At 37.5% G+C, this 26,246-nt stretch overlaps 3 protein-coding genes across 5 annotated transcripts; all 3 read left to right on the top strand.

Annotated features, from left to right (window-relative positions):
* The first annotated feature begins 311 nt into the window (after positions 1-311).
* alkbh6 (alkB homolog 6) lies at positions 312-5,803 on the top strand. 2 transcript variants are annotated; one of them, XM_055199702.2, is made up of 7 exons: positions 312-434; positions 521-667; positions 752-820; positions 909-969; positions 1,809-1,960; positions 2,083-2,181; positions 5,534-5,803. In XM_055199702.2, exons 2-7 carry the CDS (start codon positions 605-607, stop codon positions 5,801-5,803), a joined length of 714 nt encoding a protein of 237 aa, XP_055055677.2. In that variant the 5' UTR covers positions 312-434; positions 521-604. The 2 variants fall into 2 exon arrangements, with proteins under 2 accessions (XP_055055677.2, XP_055055676.2); XM_055199701.2 differs by lacking the exon at positions 312-434 and having other exon boundaries at positions 441-667.
* A 250-nt stretch (positions 5,804-6,053) lies between these two features.
* On the top strand, positions 6,054-16,730 carry capns1a (calpain, small subunit 1 a). Of its 2 annotated transcripts, none has more exons than XM_055199705.2 (11): positions 6,054-6,187; positions 7,415-7,487; positions 7,703-7,739; positions 9,777-9,869; positions 9,962-10,019; positions 10,106-10,170; positions 10,484-10,552; positions 10,777-10,855; positions 12,403-12,519; positions 15,984-16,042; positions 16,214-16,730. In XM_055199705.2, the coding sequence occupies exons 2-11, from the start codon at positions 7,441-7,443 to the stop codon at positions 16,238-16,240; spliced, it is 651 nt and encodes a 216-aa protein (XP_055055680.1). In that variant the 5' UTR covers positions 6,054-6,187; positions 7,415-7,440; the 3' UTR covers positions 16,241-16,730. The 2 variants fall into 2 exon arrangements, with proteins under 2 accessions (XP_055055680.1, XP_055055679.1); XM_055199704.2 differs by lacking the exon at positions 6,054-6,187 and adding an exon at positions 6,595-6,746.
* Positions 16,731-16,864: 134 nt separating this feature from the next.
* On the top strand, positions 16,865-20,359 carry LOC129440377 (uncharacterized). Its single transcript, XM_055199700.2, has 4 exons — positions 16,865-17,024; positions 18,366-18,539; positions 18,665-19,129; positions 19,316-20,359. Exons 2-4 carry the CDS (start codon positions 18,410-18,412, stop codon positions 19,759-19,761), a joined length of 1,041 nt encoding a protein of 346 aa, XP_055055675.2. The 5' UTR covers positions 16,865-17,024; positions 18,366-18,409; the 3' UTR covers positions 19,762-20,359.
* The last annotated feature ends 5,887 nt before the right edge of the window (positions 20,360-26,246 follow it).

The raw sequence follows: 26,246 nt of genomic DNA, 5'->3' as shown, positions 1-26,246 counted from the left end.
AGAGGGGAATAGGGATAAAGATAAAGAAGGAGGGAGTGTTTTAGCTGGTGAAGCACAGAGGGTGAGAAAAGTAGTCTCTTGAGTTTTAAGCACTAATGCAAGTGTATTATTATTATTATTATTATTTAGTCTATTGATCACACTATTTGTAAATGTACATTTTTAATAAAATTAGTTTTTTATACATAGTCCAAATCATATTTTTGTGTTCATTTCCTTTTTGTTTCATGTACTTCCTGTATTTAAGCATGGTGCTATTTCTGAAAGCACCATGAGATTTATGTTGAATGCGTAGATTCCTGACGAATCATTTCGATGCTTGCAGCGCCCTCTGTAGTTGCAGTACCGCTCCAAACAAGTAGGCGGCGACGTTGAGTCGTGTGTGTTATGGCAGGGTAACCGAAGAAAAGTACTACAGAGATACATCAATGGACGTTCGTGCAACTTTGTCACTGTAATATCAGGCATCACTATAAGCAATACTTTTTGATGTTTTATGTAAAGTCATCTTATGTTTTAGACGTGCGTTTCAAGAGTGTCTGCAAAGGACTTACCTATTAAAAAGAGTACAGCATGACAAGGTGTTTTTATTGCCATAAACATAATGACATCGATGGCAAATCCATGTGATATTGCGGCAGATCTCGAAAAATATATGGTGAAAGAGGTAAACTAGAATTTTTATTTGTGCTTAAATATAAAGGGGAAAAAAAAAATCGTGATTTTTTTTTTTAAAATGTTTGGTAACTAGGCACCTCCAACTGTCTATTACATTCCTAACTTTATCACGGAGGCTGAAGAGGAGAGTCTGCTGCAACAGGTAGGACTTTACAGCTCCAGACTGTACATTAAGCTTCTTGACAGCCATAACATCCAGTCACTTTGCATTTTGTGTCTTTTACATAAAGGTATACAGAGCTCCCAAACCCAAATGGACGCAGTTATCAGGACGGAGGCTCCAGAATTGGGGTCTGTAAAATACGTTTGTATACTAATGTATAGATCTACATGTAAATGTTTTATCAACACACATCAGTTTATAACACCCAAACAAAACTTTTACAGTCAATGATCAGCTGGACTGATTTTCTGGAGTGATTTTGTGATAATCATCTTCTAACTCAACAGTATTTAATAAACCGTTTACATCGCTGTTAACTTAACACCATATCTAACAAATGTATCAAAAGCAGAAGAAAGGAGAAAAATGTTCCACTCTTTCAATAGCTAATTATTTGGCAGCTATTGATACATAACATTACCATTTAGTAATTGAATGGAGTAAATGTTTTAAATGCTTTCTCATTAATAATGACCATGAATTAACTCTCATTCACCTAGTCATTAAAATAATGAATTACTTGCAGTGGTTTAACACCCTATACATTAAAACCTTGAATGTAGATATAAAAATGAAAGGGAAACTAATAATAAAGCACAAGCAAACTTGCTAAAAGAGAAAAAAACAGCTAGTGGGTTATATTCAAAATCATCTTGAACACATCAACATGGCCTTATTTTAGTGCATTTTTATTGAATGTTACTTGAGTATCATGTTGACTTTATAAATCAAAGACTCCCTTAAAAGTCAAATTCTCATTTTGATCGTCTGTATCACTTCTAATTTGTAATATCAAAAATCTTTATTTTAAAATTTTCATAATTCAAATGTTGTGACTTTGGTGCCATGCTTTTTGCAGCTCTTGTAGTCGTTTAGCATTAAATCTCACATTTATAAGAGTTCAGTTAAAGTTGCTCAGCTGGAGAAGTATGGGTGATTGATTTGATCGATACTTTTCTTTTATCAGGTGGATTGCCGAATCCCAAAGGAATGCTTGCTGAGAAACTCCCTGATTGGCTACTGACTTACACAGAGAAAATATCTATGCTTGGAGCATTTTCAGGAAAAACAGCCAATCATGTTCTTATAAATGAATACAAGCCCGGAGAGGGTATCATGGTATGAAAGTGGGCATTTTTATTAACTTTGTATGAGTTTATGATTGTACATTCTTAATACATGAATTTAGAAACCTTTCCTAACCCATCAACCTTTTTTACATCGACTTTTCTATTTCCAAGGCTCATGAAGATGGACCATTGTATCACCCCACAGTGACAACTATCACTCTAGGCTCTCATACACTTCTGGATTTCTACAGGCCTGTTTGTCAGAATCAGGTACCAACAGAAAACTTGCCTCATTATTAACTCACAAAGGCTCTATTTACACCAGGCATTATGGTCCATTTCAACTGAAACAGTCCCTGGTGGTCACATTTTTTACATTTCATGAGTTTCCATTAAGATGTAATCGATAGGGAATGAGAGAAAGCATATTTGGTGTGCTGTCTAAGAGGAGGACTCCGAGCTTGGAATTTTAGCCCGATCCCAGGGTATGTAAATGACGTCACCGTCGGCGAGAGGGACTGCGGTTACGCCCATTGAGTGGCAAAAGACTTTGAGTACAGCGTGACATCGGCAAAAACACAGTGAAAACGCATCGAAATGGGAAAAAGCTGTTGTGCGATAGACTGTACTAAAAGATTAACAAGAATTCGGAGCTATCGTTTTACAGACTGACAAAAAACACCGAAAGGAGAAGTAAATTGTTTGTTCAGGCCAACGTCCACAGACCACAGGTGGGTTGACAAGTTGCTAGGGTCACTATCAAGCAGAGGTTTTACTTTCTACTTATTTGTATTTTATCCGTGTTTTCCTTACATTCCAAAGCATATTATCATAATTTTTCTCTATTACATTTCATAAATAATATGTTTTCGTTTTACATTTAAGTACATTAACATACTTGTACTCAAGTAAAAGTACACAATTCAATGTAAAGTAATTTTAATACACAGTATTATTCTATGCTTGTAGTGAAGTAAAATTTTTCCCAATACAAATACCCTAATAAAGCACAGATGCTTGGAAAATGTAACTAATGCAACCAAGTATTGTCCACCTCTGCTATCAAGTCCAACTTAATTCAATTTAAACTGATGATAGTCAGTCTGGCATTTTCGCAGCAGCCCCTATGAAAACCAGACATTTTGTTGCACGTTTTGCCACTCAACCGGGCGAGCTCTCGCACGGTCATTAGGAAAAATGACGTCAATGCATACCCTCTTTAGATGAAACTCGCTGAGAGTGAGGTGATGGGGTGGAGGAGAGATCCTGCAAAAACTGCAGATTATTTAAAGCTGGGTGGGTGTCCTTTACTGTTGCCTGAAATGCAGATTAGTGTTCATACTAAAAATACAATGGTCTTTCTGTGAGTCTGATCGTGGTTTGAAGGGGACATATAATGAAAATCAGACTTTTTTCCATGTTTAAGTGCTCTAATTGGGTCCCTGTGCTTCTATCAACCTAGAAAATGTATTAAAACCCAGTAACTTAGTTTTGGTAAACCATTCTCTGCAAGCATGTAGAAAAAAATAGGTCATTGAAAATGGGCTCCCCTGTCAAGGGAATCTTCTTATAATAATTTCACCCCTTTACCTGCACTATCCAACCGTGACCCTGCCATTCGGTGCAGAGAGAAAAAATTATTGACAGCAAAGCTGGTTTAAATTTTTTCCAACCAATTTCGCCGTCATGCCAATCAGTGTTTGCATTTGAACTTATTTTAATTTAAAAGGACACACCCAAAACAGTACATTGTTCCTTGCACCTACAAAGTGGCAATTTTAACATGTTATAATAAATTATATGTTATTTTGAGCTAAAACTTTACATACAGTATTGTTCAAAATAATAGCAGTACAATGTGACTAACCAGAATAATCAAGGTTTTTAGTATATTTTTTATTGCTACGTGGCAAACAAGTTACCAGTAGGTTCAGTAGATTCTCAGAAAACAAACAAGACCCAGCATTCATGATATGCACGCTCTTAAGGCTGTGCAATTGGGCAATTAGTTGAAAGGGGTGTGTTCAAAAAAATAGCAGTGTGGCATTCAATCGCTGAGGTCATCAATTTTGTGAAGAAACAGGTGTGAATCAGGTGGCCCCTATTTAAGGATGAAGCCAACACTTATTGAACATGCATTTGAAAGCTGAGAAAATGGGTCGTTCAAGACATTGTTCAGAAGAACAGCGTACTTTGATTAAAAAGTTGATTGGAGAGGGGAAAACCTATAAAGAGGTGCAAAAAATGATTGGCTGTTCAGCTAAAATGATCTCCAATGCCTTAAAATGGAGAGCAAAACCAGAGAGACGTGGAAGACAACCATCAAAATGGATAGAAGAATAACCAGAATGGCAAAGGCTCAGCCAATGATCACCTCCAGGATGATCAAAGACAGTCTGGAGTTACCTGTAAGTAGTGTGACAGTTAGAAGACGTCTGTGTGAAGCTAATCTATTTTCAAGAATCCCCCGCAAAGTCCCTCTGTTAAAAAAAAGGCATGTGCAGAAGAGGTTACAATTTGCCAAAGAACACATCAACTGGCCTAAAGAGAAATGGAGGAACATTTTGTGGACTGATGAGAGTAAAATTGTTCTTTTTGGGTCCAAGGGCCTCAGGCAGTTTGTGAGACGACCCCCAAACTCTGAATTCAAGCCACAGTACACAGTGAAGACAGTGAAGCATGGAGGTGCAAGCATCATGATATGGGCATGTTTCTCCTACTATGGTGTTGGGCCTATTTATCGCATACCAGGGATCATGGATCAGTTTGCAAATGTTAAAATACTTGAAGAGGTCATGTTGCCCTATGCTGAAGAGGACATGCCCTTGAAATGGTTGTTTCAACAAGACAATGACCCAAAACACACTAGTAAACGGGCAAAGTCTTGGTTCCAAACCAACAAAATTAATGTTATGGAGTGGCCAGCCCAATCTCCAGACCTTAATCCAATTGAGAACTTGTGGGGTGATATCAAAAATGCTGTTTCTGAAGCAAAACCAAGAAATGTGAATGAACTGTGGAATGTTGTTAAAGAATCATGGAGTGGAATAACAGCTGAGAGGTGCCACAAGTTGGTTGACTCCATGCCACACAGATGTCAAGCAGTTTTAAAAAACTGTGGTCATACAACTAAATATTAGTTTAGTGATTCACAGGATTGCTAAATCCCAGAAAAAAAAAAAGTACAGTCAAAGGTAGACACTGCTATTTTTTTGAACACACCCCTTTCAACTAATTGCCCAATTGCACAGCCTCAAGAGCGTGCACATCATGAATGCTGGGTCTTGTTTGTTTTCTGAGAATCTACTGAACCTACTGGTAACTTGTTTGCCACGTACCAATAAAAAATATACTAAAAACCTTGATTATTCTGGTTAGTCACATTGTACTGCTATTATTTTGAACAAGACTGTATGTCTGTGGACACCAAGGATTTATTTGACATCTTTAAAAAGTCTTGTTAAATGTCCCCTTTAAGTGATAGGATCACAAAACATTTGGACTGTTTCAACATTTTGGACTTTGTTTATTAAAACCTAGAACAGATCTTAATTCCAAGTGTAAATGGGGTCAGTGAGACTATTAACCACAAATTCATCTCTTTCTTCCCATCTTCTTCCAGAGTGAAATTCCTCAAACAGAAGAGAGCCGATACATGTTGTCACTGTTGGTACAGCGGCGAAGTTTATTGATTCTTCAGGATGACATGTACAAACACTACCTGCATGGTATTCGAGGAGTTTATGAAGATATTTTGTCGGAGCATGTGGTAAATCTTTCCTCAGCGGGGACTCAGGTTGGAGACACGCTGCCCCGGAGCACCAGAGTTTCTCTAACCATTCGTCACGTTCCCAAAGTCATCCGGGCCAATTTGTGTCTTGGAAAGAAGTGAGAAACTCAAGGGCTTGCCTGAACTGTAAACAAGGCAAACAGGTTATACCTGTGAAAACTCCCAAAGTGTGTAATTGCCACAAACAGATGTGTCTACCATACAAGTGGAGGGGTTTATTTTTCACACCAAAGAATTACATCAATCTAAAGCAGCAGTCACCAACACTTTTCCTGGAGATCTACCCTCCTGCCTACTTTACATCAATCCCTGCTTCAGCACACCTGCCTTTAATTTTTGGGTAGCCTTGAAAAGCTTGATCAGCAGGTTCAGGTGTGTTTGATTAGAGTTGGAGGTGAACTCTGCAGAAAAGTAGATTTCCAGGAACAGGGTTGGTGACCATGGATCTAAAGGATAACCAGTGACATTTTTCATTTTACAAAATTGGTGAGGAGGAGAAACAGTTCTGCAGTGCACTGTCAACACGACATAAAACACAGATATTTGTAGTATTAAAAATGTCACAATTGATGAGGGAGCTGTTGGTAAACTTGTTTACAAAAGTTTTTATTCTTAAGCAAACAAGAACTTCAGTACAGTAAAGAAAATGGCTAAGTAAATGTGTGTTTCCTTTTGTATGTGTGTGTGCGAGCGCGCGTGCGTGTTTTGACAGCCACAATACATGTTGTTTCAAAGCAGCACCACATATTTTATAAAGGCCCCAGTAATAAAAATTCAAAAGAAACAAGAGAGAGCGTCAACCTTAATGCCCTGACATGCAAACTAGTCGGCCAGGATCATCCACCCCTTGTAAAATTCTAAGAATTGTGGGTTGGTGTTTTTGCTACTCTGTTTGCGCATTGACTTTGAGAATGACGATATATGATTTGCCTCCGTCATTACGCTGTTTGCGTAACTCTTTTCTGGAATGAGTCGTATCCTGTCAGTTGCGCAGTGTACTACCGTCTGTCAGACGATAGTTTACATTATCTTCAACTCTTGACTGGTAAGTTAATGTTTTACGCGGGTTTCATAAACATTGAGTTTATAGATATGTTAACATGCAAAGTAGCGCAAATGTTGTCCATTTATCTGATGTTTTTGTAGTTATAATCGGTTTTGTCCTGTCGTGTGTTGTGTTTAGCGTGTTAGCATGTTTTCGCAGCCTAATGTAACATAGCATCTAACGCATACGTTGATGTTTTACTTATACAGGCGCAATATTTTATTGCAGAGTGTTTATTAAGAAAAAAAAACTAAAAAGTTGTAAAATAAGTCAATATAAGTCGGTAAAACAGTGCCTTTTAGTTTGCATTTTTTATTAAAAAAGAAAACGTCTTAAACTTGAGTAAACTGTATTGTAATGCAAACATGATTACTAAAGAGCACACGAGAACAGTTTATACATACATTATTTAGTCAACTAGTTGGGTTTGTATTAGTTTGGCTAGTGTGGGTGGTGGATTGGGAACATTGTTGCAGTGGGTGTGTCAGCTTTCTGTCAACACTGAGAGATGAGGGACATTAACAAAGCCCCTGTATGCTAATATTTATTAACTTGAGTTTCGAACAAATAAGAGCTCATACTATCTATTGTGTTGTGCTGCTATTAAAAACGTGTGATATATTGTGTAACAGATTACTGAAGTGTCTTTTATTCTCTCTGCCTCTTAGACTGAGTGTACCAGGTGTGCCATAAGATGAATCTTGCCAAAAAACTCATTGGTGGCCTTATTGATGTGGTCAGGTAAGAAAATATATCATAAAGAAGGTGTAGCTTCATTTAACAGCCTATTAGATGGTCACTCTCTTATGGTTCAGTACTAATGTGGTGGTGTTACATTTGTCTATTCATTATATGGAAATATTGACCCCATAGGACATTTATAGACCTCTGACTTCTGAATCGAACAAGGTCTGAATGATTTAAAAGCATAATTAAGTATCTTTCTGCTTCCACAGCAACATCGACCCTAATCAGTTTGTGCCCTCAGAACCCGTGAGTACAAGGAGCTCGATTGTTGTCATTCATTTTTATTTTAGAAAAGAGTCTCGTAATGTTGGACTGCCAATATCTCTGTTTTGCATACGCATATATACTCGAACTGGCCCCAGGCTATTAAGCCATCTTTACTGTTGAGCTTTGTAATAGTTATCAGTAATGTAAAATATTCATGCTGAAAAACAGGACTAGAGAAATGCTGTGCAGTGTCTTGAACAACTTTGCCCAATGTTTTATTTAAAATAAGGTGTAGTTCATTAACATTAGTGAACATAAAATAAAAATGAACAATACTTTTATTATTATTAACTACAGTGAAAAATAGTATATTTATTTAAAAAAAAAAAAGATTAATCTAGATCAAAACTTGTGCACAACGTTTTTCATGATATCTTATTTAATATACTAATATAATGATTGAGGTGTACCAGTAGGCTTTTTTGGACACGGGGGTTTAATGATGCCCACTTTCTAAACACTGCTTCACAAAGCTTCAAAACCTTTACAAATCTTTTGTTTTGAATCATTGATTCTGAGCGTGTATCAAATTGAGCAATCCCGTGATTTTGGCGGAAAAGGCCAAAATCAACAACTTTTGAGATTAGTTTGCGATGAGAATGTTAAAGGATAAGTCAATTTTCTTAAGGAAGATCCGGATGATTTGCCCGCCACCATGTCATGCAGGATGTTGGTGTCTTTCTTTGTTTAGTTGAGAGGAAGTTGTGTTTTTTGAGGAGAACATTCCAGGATTTTTCTCATTTTGATGGACTTTAATGGACCCCAACACGTAGCAGTTTTAATGCAGTTTAAAATTGCAGTTTCAACAGAGTTTCAAAGGACTCTAAACTATCCCAAACGAGGCATAAGGGTCTTATCTAGCGAAACGATTGTAATTTTTAACAAGAAAAATAAAAAATACGCACTTTTAAACCACAACTTCTCGTATATCTCCGGTCATGGACGCGCCAGCGCGACCTCACACAATACGTCAAGAGGTCACGGAGGACGTATGTGAAACTACGCCCCAGTGTTTACAAGTGTGGAGAAAGAGGAGTGTTCTGAAGTTGCTGTACGTGTTGGTGTCCATTAAAGTCCATTAAAATGAGAAAAATCCTGGAATGTTTTCCTCAAAAAACATAATTTCTTCTCGACTGAACAAAGAAAGACATCAGCATTTTGGATGACATGGTGGTAAGTAAATTACCTGGATTTCTTTTTTAGAAAATGTACTAATCCTTTAAGGCCTGTCAGCAGAACATGTGCACACACGCACATATCCAGACTAGCATTCATAGTCTCTCAGCTATTTCCATCAACATAAACATTTCACTATGCCTAACTTTTTTTAGCATCAAGGTCATTTGTGGCCTGTGCGGGCAAAATAAGACGGAATGCGCACTGTCTAGCTTCAGGCGAAAGAAAGTATACATAACGATTTTGGTCGAAATTTAGGTTTTCATAAAAATAAATACATTAAGCATCATGCAATTCCAATGCTGTAAATAGTCATAAAACATCTGAAATGATCTTTATTTGTATGTTTTCTGAGAGAAGTAACTTTACCATCCTAAATACGTAATTTAATACAAAGATGCGTTCATCCACATGCGCATCTGACATTTTAATTTTGGTTTTAAAACATGCAGTATTTTGACAATAAATTGCAGGACTTGCTTGATGTTAAAGTAGTTATTAAGAGAGATGCTTTTCAGGACCTGATTGATGTTTAAAGAGTAATTAAAAGTGACAAGAGTCGAAATCGATCTTCCTTGCGCTGACTGACAGATCAGAAGCATGCACACGCATACGTGAGCTCACGACCCTAATATATACACATAAATACAGAAATCTATTAGTTTTACCAGTGATTTTAAGGTGTAACGGGTCACATTTAGTTATTGCAAACTATTGAGATTTGCATATTGCAATATGCACAATTGCTATTTTCCACCAATTTAGAGATATTGTGCAGCCTTGCCGAGACAAATATTAAATGTGTGCAATTAGGCTAATAGCTTTTACTTCCCTCCCCAGCCACCACCTCGCAGACCGCTGAATTATGCTCAGTCTAATGACACCGAGGAAGAGAAACAGTTCCGCAAAGTATTTCAGCAGCTAGCCGGAGAAGTCAGTCTTATACAAACACATACATACAAAATATCCACATATCATTAGATACAATATGGACTGGCCATTGTAAACATTTTGTTTGGTTTTAGGATATGGAAGTAAGTCCCAATGAACTGATGAACATCCTCAACAAAATCATCTCCAAACGTGAGTGATGTCTATGTTTGAGTAACATGATGTGTGCAGTGTTTCCCGCATTATGCTCATCATCTCTGCTTTATATGTTATTGCAGATAGCGATCTGAGGACAGATGGCTTCAGCATCGAGTCATGCAGAAGTATGGTGGCTGTTATGGATGTATCCTGCATGTTTTTATCTATCTGAACACTTAACACACTTCACACTGCAGTAGATGCACATGTACAATTAGAGTTTTAACCCGGGATAAATCTGATAGCCTTTGGGGGGAACATCTGCAGAATGGATTTAAGGGATAAAATTTGATTTTGATTGACAGGTAAAATATGTTAAATAGAGACTGCTAGGCTTGGTAGCAGAAAATGTTTTCAAATTATCCAAAGTATTTAACTTCCAGTTCTATGACAATCTTTTGAGTACTTTGAGATTCATGTTAAGATTATTGGTGTTTGATCTTGACACTGGGCTACAGAGTGACAGCACAGGTAAACTGGGCTTTCACGAGTTTAAATACCTCTGGAACAACATCAAGAAATGGCAGGTGAGTAAAAGACTATAGATAATACTCTACTGCTTACAAGTGAGCTTTTATGAGTTCATAAACAAGTGGGCTTTCAAGTGGGGGAATTCATTTTTTATCATATTAAGGTTGTGATCATACCCATGGAAAACCTTTCAGTCAAGTGACCCTAAACTTTTGAGTGTCCTTGGTTTTGGGGGTTAAGGAATGTAACCCCGTTAACACTGAAACCCATTTTTTTACAGGCAGTTTATAAGTCTTATGACAGGGACCGTTCAGGAACCATCGGAGCAGATGAGCTTCCAGGTGCCTTCCAAGCTGCAGGTAAATACCCATATTGCTTTGCATGATGAATTTACTCCATTGTATGGCACCTTGCTGATTTTGTGGGCATAATAATTCTCATTAATTTCCATTAATGGATTCACCAACATTATTGGACTTTGCAGTTTTAAGCTTAGGAAATGCTTAATTTTTTATTTTGGAGTTACATAGCAAAACATCCTAGACCAGTGGTCACCAACCCTTTTCCTGGAAATCTACTTTTTTGCAGAGTTCACCTCCAACCATAATCAAACACATCTGAACCTGCTAATCAAGCTTTTCACGGCTACCTAAAAGTTAGGGCCAGGTGTGTTGAAGTGGGGTTGGAGCTAAAGTATGCAGGAGGGTTAGTGATAACTATCCTAAGCCCTATTCAGATGGTAATTGTTTCTCATAAGAATGTCTGTAAAAATACATTTGCATTTTTACATTAAAATCCCTAACTACTAGTGATGTGCGTTTTTTCCAACCCGCGGGTCCCGCTTTTATGAAATATTTGGTCCGCCCCAACCCGCACCGCACCACTGTATCTATTTTTACAGCCCGCCCCGAGCCCGCGACATAGGCATAGGATAATGATAATTGTCAACATTTACAAAGCAGCGTTTGTATTATCTATTCACAAATTCCCAACCTTAATTTCTCCTGCAGATCGTCTTTCATCTTTTAATTCTCCGTTTGTTTTGTTGTTGTGGCTGGCAACGGGAGCTACTTTGCGCTTCTGTGACGTGACGCCAAAGGTTTGGGGATATCAAGTTACGTTGCGCAAGTTATGTTGCGGAAGTTATGTTGCCACGTAGATCTACGTAATTTAACCTCATCAAAGAACCTAATAAAATATGAAAATATATATTCCCAAATATTTAATATATGCTACAGGGAATTTGTTTTTAATGACCCGCCCCAACCCGCCCTGCAATAAAGTTAAAATATCTTTACCCGCCCCGACCCGCGGGTTACGAGATGACCCGCGCATCACTACTAACTACCTGTAAATGATAAAAATACCTTATCGTCACACGAAAAACAATTACCGTCTGAATCCGAATAGGGCTCTAAACTGTAAAAGTATACTCCATAGACCAGGGTTCCCCAAATCCCACCCTGGAGGGCCAGAGCACCGCAGAGTTTAGCTTTAACCCTGATCAAGCAAAGTTAATCAAGGTCTTCATGATCACTAGAAAATCACAGGTGGGTAAGTTTGGTTGGGGTTGGACCCGAACTCTGTGGTGATCCGGCCCTCCGGGGTGGGAATTGGGGAACCCCGCCATAGACTGTAAGCTTGTACAAGCACGTTGAATGTATGCACAACTACGTTGCTTTGTGTGATACTCCACCTGACCAGCAGAGGTTAAAAAAATAAGGCAGATAGTCTGTGCCAACCCTGCTGAAATTTAGCATCAAATTAAAAACCAAAGCATACATCTGGCCTTTACTCCATACTTGTTTTGGGTTCATAAAAACAGGGTTCTTAACCTGTTTTATTCAATAGCTTAGTTTTTATATAAAATCACATTTTTCTGATTTATATCTTTTGTCTTATGCAGGTTTCCCTCTGAACGATCAGCTCTTTCAGATGCTTATTCGCAGATACAGCGATGAGAACGGAGACATGGACTTTGACAATTACATTGGGTGTCTTGTGAGACTTGACGCTATGTGTCGTAAGTTCATTTGAAAACCTTTTGGGTCATAATAGAAAAAAATGCTTTTTGTTTGTTAGACAATTGGTTTCTTTGAATGTTTAATATCTTTAAAAGCTGAATTATCCACTCTTTTGTACTAGGACCCTTATAATTGATTATTTAATGTCTTGATTGGATACAGACACACTACAGAGAGAAAGGTCAGAAAATAATTAAAGGGGAGACAGTATAGAGAGAACTGGGCAAAAAATCCAAGTATTAATTTTTTATTCTAACTGGGATTAGTCTCTGCTGAACAAAAAAGGGGCATTTCCCAATTTTGGGGTGTTTTCAAACTGGGATTAGGCGTTTCTAACATCCAATCAAAAAAGTACGGAAGCCCTGAAAAGCCATACATCATTATTTTTAACACCAATTTCAGTTTGAAAACGCCCCAAAATTAGGAACCACCTCTTTTTGGTCTGCAGAGACCCCAGTCTAAAAAAAATCACCTGCAATTCTCATGCGTGTCTCATCAGTAAAGCCGGTTCGGTGATTAGGAGTAAATCGTCATCACCTGCTTTCAGATGGAGCGGCATTTACTACACAGAGACGTATTTCACAGAGAAGTTAGGCAAAATCGCATACAATATCGGAGCCAATTTCCCACCAATATGAACACGATTTTGCGATCTCTGTAGGGCTGGGTATCGATTCAGATGTTCCAGATCGATTCAATTTCAATTCACAAGCTATTAAATAGATTAAATTTTCGATTCCGGGCCTCGGGTCGGTTTTTATACTCGATTCTCGATTCAACTCAATGAAAATAGATTTAATACATTTCTATATTTATAAAAAGAACAGTGGACAGCAGTTTACAAGTGGGTAATTAATAAAAAGATATTAAAAGCCACAACACTATCGTTGTCGTCTTGCTTGTGAAATCTAAAATGCTTCCATACTTCTGACTTTTTATGTGAAGGTGGCATCAACGTCGATGAAGCACCTGAAACCGACATTTTAAGCACTGAATAAATGAATGACCTTGGTCCTTGGTAACATCGCGCAAGGCAAAAAAGAGGGTGACATCTAGTGAAGAAGACTAGTAATTAGATTAACGTTAGAGGGATAGTTCTGCCAAAAATGATATTAAACCCATAATTTGCTCACCCGCAGGCTGTCCGGGTTGCATGTGTCCATCGTTTTTCGGACGGACACGTTTTCGGATATTTTGGAGGGTGTTTTGGATCTTTCAGTTGATTGGATGTGGGGTTGTGGGGTCCACGACCTTCAGGTTCAAAAAAAGTGCGTCCATCCTTCACAAAATAAATCCAAACGGCTCCAGGGTGATAAACAAATGTCTTCTGAGGGTGGTCCGCGCTGTGTTGTTGTAGAAATATCCATATTTTAAACTTTGTTAACAACATTGGCTGCCTTCCGGTAGCGGCGCCATCTAGGTCGCTTCCGCATTCAGGATGAGTGCTTACGCAGCCTACCGAGGCTACTCTGCTGCTGCTCTGTGCCCCCACCCTCCGAATTTGTCATACGTCACTAAGTGCGTACACTACGCTAATACTCTCTCCTGAATACAGAGGAGTCTGGGATGGCGGCGCTGCTGGAAGGTAGTTGTTTTTGTTTATAAAGTTTGGATATTTCTGCAACAACACAGCGCGGATTGCCCTCGGAAGATATTTGTTTGTCATCCTGGAGCCGTTTGGATTTGTTTTGTTAAGGATGGACGCACTTTTTTGGACTTGAAGGTCGTGGACCCCGCAACACCACATCCAATCACCTGAAAGATCCAAATCACCCTCCAAAATATCCGAAAATGTGTTTGTCTGAAAAACGATGGACACATGCAACCCGGACAGCTTGGGGGGTGAGTAAATCATGGGTTTGATATGATTTTTGGCCGAACTATCCTTTTAATCTTACGTTAAAAAAAAACGATCCTGCTCTTTGAAATCGATTTTGAATCGACTACATTTTTAAAAACGATTAATCGGAAAATCAATTTTTTTTTGCCCAGCCCTACTCTGTGAAATTCGGATTTGAAAATGTTAAAATCAGAACAAATTTATGTAGTTCACATGAGCACTACAGAGCATACCACAAAACCACAGCTCTAAAACGAAGAACTTATTTTGTTTAACCTATTATGAAAGACTCGCTACGTCTAAAATCACCTATTTCTGTACTAAATAGTAGGCAAGAAGCAGTAGGTGTGAATTCATAGTATTCGAAAAGTACTTAAACAACCTACTACTTCTGGCAAGATTTTGAAGTGTGCAGTCGATGGACACTTTGCTATCTTGTGAGCCCCTGAGAGAGGAGTAACCCGATGAAGGAAAGGGGTTGTCATATTAAAAACTGTTGGAAAGCGGTAACACGGCTCTATTCAAATGTTACTACACAAGTTGATACAAGACCTGTTGTTATGACGTCGTATGTAACTTGATGTATCAACGTGATACATCAATGTCTGAATTTTATTCATATTATCCATATTCCTACTGTATATAACTTACTGTTTTAACGGTCAATGAGTAGGTACTTTTCTAATCATACTGTAGTACATGCATCTAATTCAATATGTACTGTCACAGTGTTTTTTTGTGTATTTGTAGCAGCTATAAGGCATCCAGGTTTTATATATAGGTATCTTTTTATAAAACTTGGAGTAAGAATTGAAGTGTTAGGCTTTTAATCCATGACTACTCTGTTGCCATCTGTAAGTGTATTTCTTAGAATTCAGTAAATTAACATTTCAGTATATGCACGCATTTAAAATCTTTCAAAATAGACCAAGTATCTTACATTTGTTTGTCTAATTAAATGCGCTCTGGAATTAGATTTTTGTTCATACCATGTCTTTAAGCAAAAAATTGCATCAAATCATTGTATAAAATTACAGATCATTGCTGTCATAAACCAAAGGCTGTGTTCCGCCCCAACTTCCAGATTTATAGGAGTAGGAAATACACCAACAAAGATAGTGGCATTTGTCAAGCCTAATCATAGGTCCATCTCTTGGGGCTACTTTTCCAAGGCTTAGTTTGGTACATTGCTCCCCCTACAGGCTCAATGAATTTTCTGTCCATTTTGTTTGTTGCATATTTTAAAGGGGTCATACAGTTTTTGTATCACTTGATTGTTTTCCTGATCTAGCCCAAAATAACTTGGAGCATAAACAGCCACCTCTCTCGGACCCCTACAATTCAATGGATTGTTGTTTTAACATCTAAAGCTTAGCATTGCCAAACTTTTCTTGCACCCCATGCTCAGTGCATGTTTCTTTAAATAATCAAAACCATCAAAATGTGTGCAGTAGAGGATTAATAAAGTATCTTTTTAAATAAAAAGTAGTTTATAATTTTAGTTTATAAAGTAGGGTTTTATGTGGATGCCATCTTTGCACATAAACTAAAAGTTATTATCAAAAATGTTTAGTTTTTAGTTGTATTTAAGATACTAATTCATGCCATATGGATTCATACCAGGTGCCTTCAAGACTCTTGACAAAGACAATGATGGCACAATCAAGGTCAATATTCAGGAGGTAAGGAAATCGTGACTTACAGTTATTCAAACCACAAAGCTGTGTTCTCTTCTGTATTTTCTTTTGTCTCTTATTAAGAGTTTAAAATCTTTAAGATACGTTTTCTTTAATAAATAAATAAATAAATGTATGTATGTATGTATTAACAAAATGAAATTTGTCTCTTCACAGTGGCTACAGCTGACCATGTACTCCTAAGATATGTGAAGGTCTACTATGCTGTTGAAGACGGTCATCCCAGAGTTATTATGCAATTATCATATGCTTTTAAAAGTTCCCTTTTATGCTCACATTATAGCACTATTGCTCGGGAACCTCTGGCATGAAGCTGGCCTGCCACTGTGGGATACATTATCACTTGACTATGACATTCTGTTTATAAGTTACACTTTTTTACCTATCTTTTTACCATCAGTAGCGTTGTACATTAAAAATTAACCAAAGAAAGTGAAATAGAAAAATTAACCAGTTTACTATTATGAAGAGTCTAGTTTTAATCACAAATATGCAAAACTAAGTTACATTTGTATGTGTGCAATAAGTGCCATTTTTAGTTTGTGCCAGTTCTGCATGAAACGAATGGGAGATGTAAGATATGCAAATCATAGCCATCAAAACCGAGCTCAGTATGAAAATCAGGTGCCAGATAAAAATTTATATTGAATAAAAAGATATGAACGTGAGAAAATTGTCTGTCTCTTATTCATTGTCTTTATTTTGTAATTCATACACACAAACGTGTTAATTGTATTTAGCGCCATGTTTAGTTAAAAGTGTGTTTACTAAAGACGTTAAGGTAAGCCAATATGAGCACTAGCGCCACAAGTACATAAGTGGTCAGACGTAGTAGCTGCACCCACCCATACACGCCACAGAGAACAGTCGAGCCAGTGCGACTGCGCGGCGCATACGCTGCTTTCTACGAAGTTTCGGGATATTTGCTTTCAACGCAAAATACTAATTGCATTTGGACTGCTTTGAGGTATTTATGAAATACATTTGCAATCATAAAGTACTTTAACGCGCTTATACTGTTTCAGGATCTTGAGAATTGATATAAAAACACCGAAAAAGTGACCGTATTGACATCAATAGCTAGCTAGCAGAACTAGCTAGACTGTGATAATTTAGCTCCTAGGAAAGCGATGGCGAACGCGTACGAATTTCTGTTTAGAAATAAGAAATCTGCGAAGATTCTCTAAACAGAAAAGCAAAAGTATATGTTTACTCGTAAAACATCTAACTTACGTGCCGTTTGGGCATGTTTTTGTTCACGTTCATTCATCTGCGTGAACACGATAGCGAAACAAAGAGAGAAACTGTGAACGAAATATCGTTGAATTTACAGAGCATGCACGTGTACAGACACTTATCAGTGTAGCAGCTGAAACGCTGAATGAATGAATGAGCCGGTGTTTTTATTTGAGACAACAAGTGAATTATGCATCTGATTGGTCTAATAATCCACATTTCAACAATATTTAAAATGCTTCTGAAGTTTTTTTAACACGATAACACGTAGATCAATGTGGATTTATTTATCATTAACTTACTGAGTAAATAGTGCTGTAACTGCATATATAGGAAAATAAGCTACGGTTTTACAACAAATAAAAACAAAACAAAAACATCACCCACAAATTACCAATATTTTAACCATAATTTTCGTTTTCTCACTGGTAATCAATACGCCAAAAACGTGATTACTAACTTACTTAACTATTAAAAAACATGGTTAATTTTTATAAGAGTGAAAAAAATACATAGTAGTAACCAAGTTACTATTGTTTGTTACAGTACCAAATGATAAAGTTGGATTTTTTTCTGGGTATTTTCATTTTGTGATACAGTTTAGATACTCAAAACTAAAAAGATTCAAATCAGTTGTATTTACTTTTTACGTAAGCAATAAGGTACGTGAGGCTGTGCTGTAACGTTAATAAGTAACGGCTGAAGGGCGTTGTTCGGCAGAACGCGAAGCGGAGTAACGTTACATTTTTATAATAACACTTTTATAAAAAGGTTACCACGCAATATTAAAGTAATTAAATGTATTAGTGCAACTTTCATGAAGTTAAATCTATAAAAGCATTCCTTCCGCTAGAAAAAAGTAGTCCCTGACCTTGAACAACAAAGTTCCAATGTGTAATATGCATGAACTGATAGGTGTGGTTGCTAAGTGTGTTGCTAAGGGAATAGAACCGTTGGGTGAAGCGGTCCTAGCCGTGTATTATCGTGAATTAAGCACAGCTATTGACCAATCAGAGTCAAGGATTGGAACAAACCATTTTATAATATTTACTATTTAATTGTTTTTGCGCAGACCACTCACCCCCATAGCAGGAGAGAGTGGAATTTGAAGAAAAAATGTCGGAGTCTACGCTCTACCTCAACCAAGAAAACGCAGTGCGCTTCAAAAAGAGGAAAGCACGCTTCACCTTCAGTGAAGTGCACATACTGCTGGATGAAGTACGGAAAAATCGCAAAATTGTTGTGGGTAAGTTTTGCCTGCATTTGCCAACCATAAAAATATACCACATAAACTCGGCACACTACTTTTACATACCACCGTTGCAAGTGAAAATGGTAAGTAGAGTAACACTTGAATCTTTCTCTATATAGGTAAGTTTAATGGAGGCGTTGCATCTGATGTCAAGAGGAGGAAGTGGGCAGAAATCACAGCACGTGTTAATGAGATCGGAGAGTGCGACAGAGAGATCATGGAGGTGATTAAGAAATGGTCGGACCTTAAATGCGACACGAAGCGTAAAGTGGCCGCCCTGCATAGCGGTGGTGTTCTCTCTCAACGGTTGTCCCGTAGCAATATCGAACTGTCTCCTGTAGAAGTCATAGTGGAATCGATTCTCGAATTAGACAAGAGACCATGGGAAGCTACTCAAAGATCCAGATCTCGCGGTTACAGTGATGAGCAGGAGGTTGGGGGTGAAGAGGAGGAGGAGGAAGACGGGGCGTTTATGGGGATGGGGTCAGTACAGAGTTCACCGGGCGGAGGTATGGATATGGGAGGAATGTCTGGTGCAATAAGCGGAGCTCCTGAGATTCAGTACGATGGCACCAAAACTGGAGGTAAACAAACTGAACATTCTGATATTATGATACCAAGTGTTTTATACAAAGAAGTAGGGAAAATAACTTCACTTTTAACATTAAAATCTGCAATAACAACATGACAAACAGTAAACAACTAAAAATGCATATTTGATTGTTCTATCTATATAGATTTCATTGAAATGTTTGCTTGTTTGATTACAGGTCCCGAATCCAACTTGGTTGATTCAGACGAAGATAACCGTGACCTTCTTCCATCATCCTCTATGGCATCTGTCAATAACTCTTACTTGGAGAAGGATGGAGGTGCAACAAGAGGAAACACTGGACTTGTCTCCTCCACAGCCATTGCACCTACTAAAACGGCCTCTTGTGTCTCAGGGGCGGAGTCAAACAGTTCTCGTGAGCAGTTGGCACAGAACGCGAGCCTAAGTGTGCAAGAGCAGCATGCCACCAATGAACTTCTGTCCACGGTATCTCGTTCACTAGAGATCCTTGCAGAGTCAATGCAGCAGCTAGCCGAAACACAGCAGGAGTTTGCGCGCGAATCGCTGCAGCTGCAGAGAGAAACGGTGCAGGTGTTACAAGACTTTGCCTCTGGCGCATTAACGATACTTCAAGAGAAAGTCAATGGAAAACCGACATTATAAAAGTTGTATTTAGCATCACAACAATACCCTTTTTGTCCTGATGATGACCAACTAACATCACAGTGTTCGGTTTAGTTTGCTGATGGTCAGCAGTTATTTCTTACAGCTTCTTCCTGAAATGCTTGTAACGGTTTCGTCGGATAAAAGGAAGTTACATTTATAATAAGCCAAAAAACATTTGTATCATGTCTCTGTTTAGTAGTATGAAGAAATTTAGGGTTTTTTAGCGAAAAATTAAAAATGGAACAATAAATAGATTTCAGAGCTGTTGAAAATGGTAATATTTTATGACTAGTAATGTGATCTTCCACAACAAAACATAATAATTATTTCAGGTTGTTGAGACTTTTATGTGAAAATTCACATTATAAGGATTGACTTGACATGTTTTATGCAACACAATCCATTGGTTTACTTTGTAGCTATTACAAAGTCCATCTAATAATAATAATAATAATAAATCAGGTATTGTGTTTGTAATCTTGTGATAATATGATGATGATCTAACACTTCTGCAGTTTTGAAAAAAGTAGATGTATTGTTTGTAGCAAGTTTATCCTCTTACTGCTAATGTAAAATAAAATACATTTCCCTGAGACATTTACACACATCATGTATGTTCCATATTACATGAGTTGGTGTTATTTTGAAACTTTTAGAGACGGGATGCACTACATAGGAGTTTAGTCACATGTTATGGTGTTTATGGAGAATTGAAATAATGTGTGGTTTGATCTAACAATCAGTACACAATTTAAATAAAACGTTTTGAATAAAAATAGGATTTTGTTAAAATTAGAGGGTTAGTTCACCCAAAAATGAAAATTCTGTCATCATTTACTCACTTTCATGTTGTTACAAACCTGTAAAAAATTCTTTGTTCTGATGAACACAAAGGAAGATATTTTGGGAAATGTTTGTAACCAGGCCATTTGTGGTCCCCATTTACTTTCATAGTATTCTTTATTCCTACTGTGGAAGTCAATGGGGTCCACGAACGGTTTTGTTACAGGCATTCCTCAGAATGTTTTAATTTGTGTTCATCAGAACAAAGAAATGTATGCGGGTTTGTGATAACATGAGAGTAAATGATGACAGAATTTTCATTTTTGAGTGAACTATCCCTTTAAGGATGTTATATAGTCTTTTAGGAGATTCAAGTAACATTATCAATGAAACTGAATCCTTTAATGAGGAATTTTCTTTTGGTGTTTCATGTACCTTTATACATTAATAAAGTCTCACAAATATAGACATTTAATTTCATATTTCGAGCTGGTAATGTTGTTACTCTGTCACTAGAGGGCAGCACGTCATTTCATTGAAGCTATGTTCCTATTGATTATAATATCATTTACTGCATGTGCTTGTTCACTGTCTCCTTTTTCCTGCTGTCAAAGTTGCACGTTGGTTTTACGAATAAAAACAGCTCAACAGGTGAAACATATATTTGTACATCTGCAATTGTTTAAACATCTGCTGATGTTCTGTATGGATGTCATGGCTGGTGAATTTTGTGTTGTCTTTGGCTGTTTGTGTCTAAAAACTTTACAAGAAACCACAACTCGTTCTATCTAAGTTTAGGGCAGAATTGGAGAGGACGTGATTAGACTACAAGTATTGTTCACTGGCTATCCAGGATTGCAGGGCTCTGCTTAAACAGCTGCCGGTGTGTGTGCATGTTTGTGTGTGTGTGTGTGTGTGTGTGTGTGTGTGTGTGTGCTGATGTAGAGCTGTGGTTGGAGAAAGCTTTGTGTAGATGGCAGCTGGTAGCTCTATTGTGTGGTTAGGGACCCTTGCTGAAAATAAATTTACTATATTGTGTCTGTGTGGAAAGAGATTGTGAATATGTCTGTATAATGTATCAGCCATTTATCATATAAGCCATCTTGAGTGGACAGACACACAGCATCACCTGCAATTTTTATACATTTATTTTTTATTTTGGAAAACATGTTTTTGAGTCTGGTTGTTTTTATTGTAATATTTTCTTTAGGGTGATTATTACAAGTAAAGAGAAACATGTTCTGACCATTTCTTGTTGGCATTGTTTAACAAACAGCGAAGACCATAAAAATAACCTGTGCCACTTTACCTACCTGTTTACTTTTTTGAAGTTTAACGTACGTTTTCACGTTCATCCTTCTTTTGTTCATGAAGACAAAGTAGATTCTGCCTGACGAAATCACTGTTTGTGTGCATGGATGTTTTGATGTGATTGCTTCATGAAACCGGCCACACATCAGCTGCTATCAGGAACAAAAGAGACGTTATTGTGAAGCAAAAGCGGATAGATTTATCGATCTTTGTTTTTCAAGTACAACTCTGTCTTTCCTCCCCTTCTTCTGTGGGTCTGCTGACCTCTTCACCTTTTCTTCTTTCTCTTTCACCCCTGCTGATTCTCCTGCCCTCTCTTTTATTCTGCATCTGTCATTCTGGGTTCTTTAATAGCCCAACGCTACCTCTTCTGTGAGGCCCTCTTTTCCTCTTCTGAGGTTCAGATACATGGCAGGGCCCTGTGTAACTTCACCTTATTCACCCAGAACCGGCCAGTGTAGTTGTTGTGTATTTAATTGCAGACCTGCTCTAACATTTTGTCATTTCATTTTCACCTACTTTGTTACTTTTTCTGTAAACTTAAAATAACATAAAATAACAGTGAGTAGATTTAAAGGGGACATTTCAGAAGACTTTTTTAAGATGTAAAATAAATCTTTGGTACCCCCAGAGAACATATGTGAAGTTTTAGCTCAAAATACCATATAGATAATTTATTATACACTGAAAAAAAAATATTCATTCAATTGACTAAATTTTTTTAAGGTAAGTGGTTGCAACCAATCCATTTAAGCTACATTTAAACAAAAAAGATTAGTAAAGTAAAATAAAAAACTTTTGTTTAAATGTAGCTTAAATAAATTGATTGAAACCACTTACCTTAAAAAAATAAATTGAATGAATATTTTTTTTCAGTGTAGCATGTTAAAATTGCCACTTTTTAGGTGCGAGCAAAAATGTGCCGTTTTGGGCTTATGAAAACACTGATCGCCATAATGATGGTTTGTTGAAATTGAAACTCAATTGTGCTGTCAATTATTTTTTCTCTCTCTCTTTCTCTCTGCACTAAATGACATTGATGTGGTTGGGTGGTGCAGATTAAGGGGCAGTATTATTATAATAAGTTCCCTTTATGACATCATAAGGGGAGCCAAATTTCAATGATCTTATTTTTCACGTGCTTGCAGAAAATGCTTTACCAAAACTAAGTTACTGGGTTTCTCTTTTTCACATTTTCTAGGTTGATAGAAGCACTCAGAACCCAATTATAGCACTTAAACTTGGAAAAAAGCTCTCAGTAAAAAAGGTACAAAAGAACGGTACCTTTTAAAAAGGTCCAAATACGTATGTACCATTTTGGTACAGATATGTACCTTTGAGGTATCAGTATTTACCTCTTAGGTGCCAATGTCTACTTTTGAGGTACTTGCATGCACATTTTAAGCACAAAAGTGTGCTTTTGAAAAGGCCCAGTGACAACTTTGTATCTTTTTTCTGTATCCTTTTTTTAGTTTTGAGCTTTTCTTCTTGTTTTATTTATAGCAGTAGTATAAAGAAGCAGAAAGTCAGGGGGAGGTAATAATGGGAAGATGACTCAGGACAGACTCAAACCTACATGTCCCAGCCCAATATGGCAAGCCGGTCACACTGACGACTCTCTTTTTTAGTAGCGTCTGAATATAAAAGATCAGTTTCTGATTATTCTGTGCACTTGCTACCTTTTGACTTTAAAAACAGCAGCTGGACACACACGCACCCAGTCCTGCACACATTTAAGTAGTTTGATCATCATCGGGCAAAGGTCAGTATTTCCCTGAAGGCCAGCAGATTTTGTACGCGTGTGTATATGCATGTGTGTGCCTATGAAAGCTCTGGTCTGTCGTCCCTAAGGGCTCAGGGGCCAACAGATGTAGATGGACATTTAGTGTGTGTGTGTGTGTGTGTGTGTGTGTGTGTGTGTTTGTGTGGTTTCAGGATGCTGGTTTGGTATGGTTCACTAATGCAGGCAGATAAATTTCGTATGCGAAATGTCCTTTGGGAGCGAGTCTCCTCGGCAAGCAGATGCCATGACGTGTGGAAATCTTTTAGTTGAGTGTCATCTATCCAGTCCAGTGAGGATATGGCGATGTGGAAATGGTTAGTGTGTATGTTTACGTTTATGTGTGCGCGTATTTGCAAGGGTTTTTCTTTTATTTGTGAACAGGTGTGCAGCCATTCTCTTGTGTCATTTATTGTAGTGATCATCTTAATTTAGCTTGACGCCATGTTGATTGATGGTTTTGTAAGAGGAAAGTTTGTTTTTCTCTTTTGCAGGCCTGTTTGCATGGGGTGTATATTTTTCTGGGTATCTAGATATGGGTTCATAAATATGGATGTATGCATGTGGTGTGAGGGGTGTTCTGGAGTTCCCATGCTCCTGTTACGCTTGTGTCCCACCCCAAGGGACCTCCATCCCCCAACCCACACGTTACTAGACACAAATCAGTCACTGCCCATCTGCACTACACTGACATTGAGTCAACATGCACACATGCAATAACTTAATGAAGATCCAAACACAAATGTGCTCTATTACTCACATTACTCAGTTATGGAAAGACTTAAGACATAAGAATGAACTGGGATTGTTAACCGGTCAAATATTTAAAGGGCACCTATTTCATTTCAGTTCATGCTAAAAACAACGTTATTTTGTCTATTTAGTATAATACAATGTGTTTGCGTGGTTCAAAAACACATTATTTTCCCCATACCGTACATTTTTGTAGCCCCAGATTATGTACAAAATTAATTGATCTGAAAAGCACTGTGTCCCTGATTGGCCAGCTAATCTGTACATTGTAATTGGCCTGAATACCTCTGATGTCAGTTGGAAATGTGACGCTCCTTACCATGTTTGAAAGATTCACTCACAATGCAATGCTAACAGGAGTTAACTTACAGGCTGTGAGTCAAAGTGGGAGGAATTATGATAATGTCGGTCTTCATCACCAATCCCAGGAAGTAAACTGTTGCCACAATCCGTGTTTTGTTGTAGTCTAAGAAAAGAAATTTACGTTGGAGATGGTAACTCGTGTCATCGTTTACTTTGGGCTTTGTACCTTTTGCATATCGTTAACATGTACTAATGTACATATACACACCAAAGAAAATGTAAAAAAGGAAGTCGGACCATAGGTGCTCTTTAATAACTTACTAGCTTTTGAGACATGGCATACAACACAATTTAGCTGACATTACAATCTCATATCCTCAGAGTCACTAGAATGATATAAACACAAATGAACTGTCATTTAGTATGTGAGCAAGTTTACTCACACAATCATTCAATGGATCTTATAAACATATACTAAAATAAATATATTAACCCAAATAGTAAACTGTATGTATTAATGATTATTAAATAAATATAGTTTAGTGCCAGTGTAGTATGAATATTAACAATTTTAAAGTATGGCTTTAATGAATTGAAATAGCATCTATAATTACCACTTTCATAAATCTTGAGTGTTTTCAGTTTTGTTTAGCCTGCTTGTTTGCCCTCTTTACCTAAGCACTTAAATCCTGCTTTGGAAATTCTCCATTCAGAGAAGTGGTCTCCATTCTCTGAACTCTGCAGATGTCAGGAGTCCTTAATCCTATCCGCTTGCTTAGTCTGACGTCATGCAGAGCTTTTGGGTCCAAACAATCTCAATGCCATGGGGATATAACATAAAAATCACGTGCAAAATTACATAAAATGTGATTGGTCGAGCCTGGTCGAGTTAAAAAAAACATCTGAATGACCAATTTAGTGTAAATAAAGATATATTTTCACTTTTTACACATTTTGATTGCAAGACGCTCTCTGTTTATATTTCAAACTAAATTCTATTACGCTGCCCATAAAGGCTGTCCGAATGTGTTTCCCAGAGCTGCCTTCATGCCGCCGAAGTCATTGCCTCATAAGGCAGCGAGGCAACAATTCAGCTGCCCTCGAAACCTAAACTTTGCACTTGCTACATTTAAAACTCTTATTTAAGATGAAATAATCTTGTAAGACAATATAATTGAAAAGCTCAGATGCAAAACCCTCTAAGTTTTCTTGTAAATTAACTTTTTTTATCAGGCTCTTAATGGATTCCAGGATTCATTAAAGCCAGGACTAAGCAGATTTGAGACGAAAGTATTTAATGGTCGTATAATACATGTCGAGAGCATTCAGTTAAAGGTCCACTGAAGTGCCTTGAAGTGTGCACCATTATTTGATGACGTCAGTTTAACTAAAACAACGGAACTATCGAGAAGACCCTTCCACCTTTTTGTAAATAACTATAGCATTTCGTTTATGGCACAGCTCAGCAAAACGTAGAGGGTGGGACGCTTCAGCATCTAAAGAGCATTTGACTGGACAGGAAATTTGACGAGAAGTTGAACTGTAGAGTGAT

Source organism: Misgurnus anguillicaudatus, chromosome 22, assembly GCF_027580225.2.
Source record: "Misgurnus anguillicaudatus chromosome 22, ASM2758022v2, whole genome shotgun sequence".
Classification (NCBI taxonomy): Eukaryota; Metazoa; Chordata; class Actinopteri; order Cypriniformes; family Cobitidae; genus Misgurnus; species Misgurnus anguillicaudatus.
The sequence above is the reverse complement of the archived record's forward strand: the minus strand, read 5'-3'. Positions and strand labels throughout refer to the sequence as shown.

Coding starts and splice junctions, on each gene's coding strand:
- alkbh6 (XM_055199702.2), top strand. CDS start 605: ATGACATCGATGGCAAATCCATGTGATATTGCGGCAGATCTCGAAAAA. Junction 668..751: donor AAAAATATATGGTGAAAGAG/GTAAACTAGAAT, acceptor TTTGGTAACTAG/GCACCTCCAACTGTCTATTA. Junction 970..1,808: donor ACGGAGGCTCCAGAATTGGG/GTCTGTAAAATA, acceptor TTCTTTTATCAG/GTGGATTGCCGAATCCCAAA.
- capns1a (XM_055199705.2), top strand. CDS start 7,441: ATGAATCTTGCCAAAAAACTCATTGGTGGCCTTATTGATGTGGTCAG. Junction 9,870..9,961: donor TTCAGCAGCTAGCCGGAGAA/GTCAGTCTTATA, acceptor GTTTGGTTTTAG/GATATGGAAGTAAGTCCCAA. Junction 16,043..16,213: donor TCAAGGTCAATATTCAGGAG/GTAAGGAAATCG, acceptor GTCTCTTCACAG/TGGCTACAGCTGACCATGTA.
- LOC129440377 (XM_055199700.2), top strand. CDS start 18,410: ATGTCGGAGTCTACGCTCTACCTCAACCAAGAAAACGCAGTGCGCTTC. Junction 18,540..18,664: donor AAATCGCAAAATTGTTGTGG/GTAAGTTTTGCC, acceptor TTCTCTATATAG/GTAAGTTTAATGGAGGCGTT. Junction 19,130..19,315: donor CGATGGCACCAAAACTGGAG/GTAAACAAACTG, acceptor GTTTGATTACAG/GTCCCGAATCCAACTTGGTT.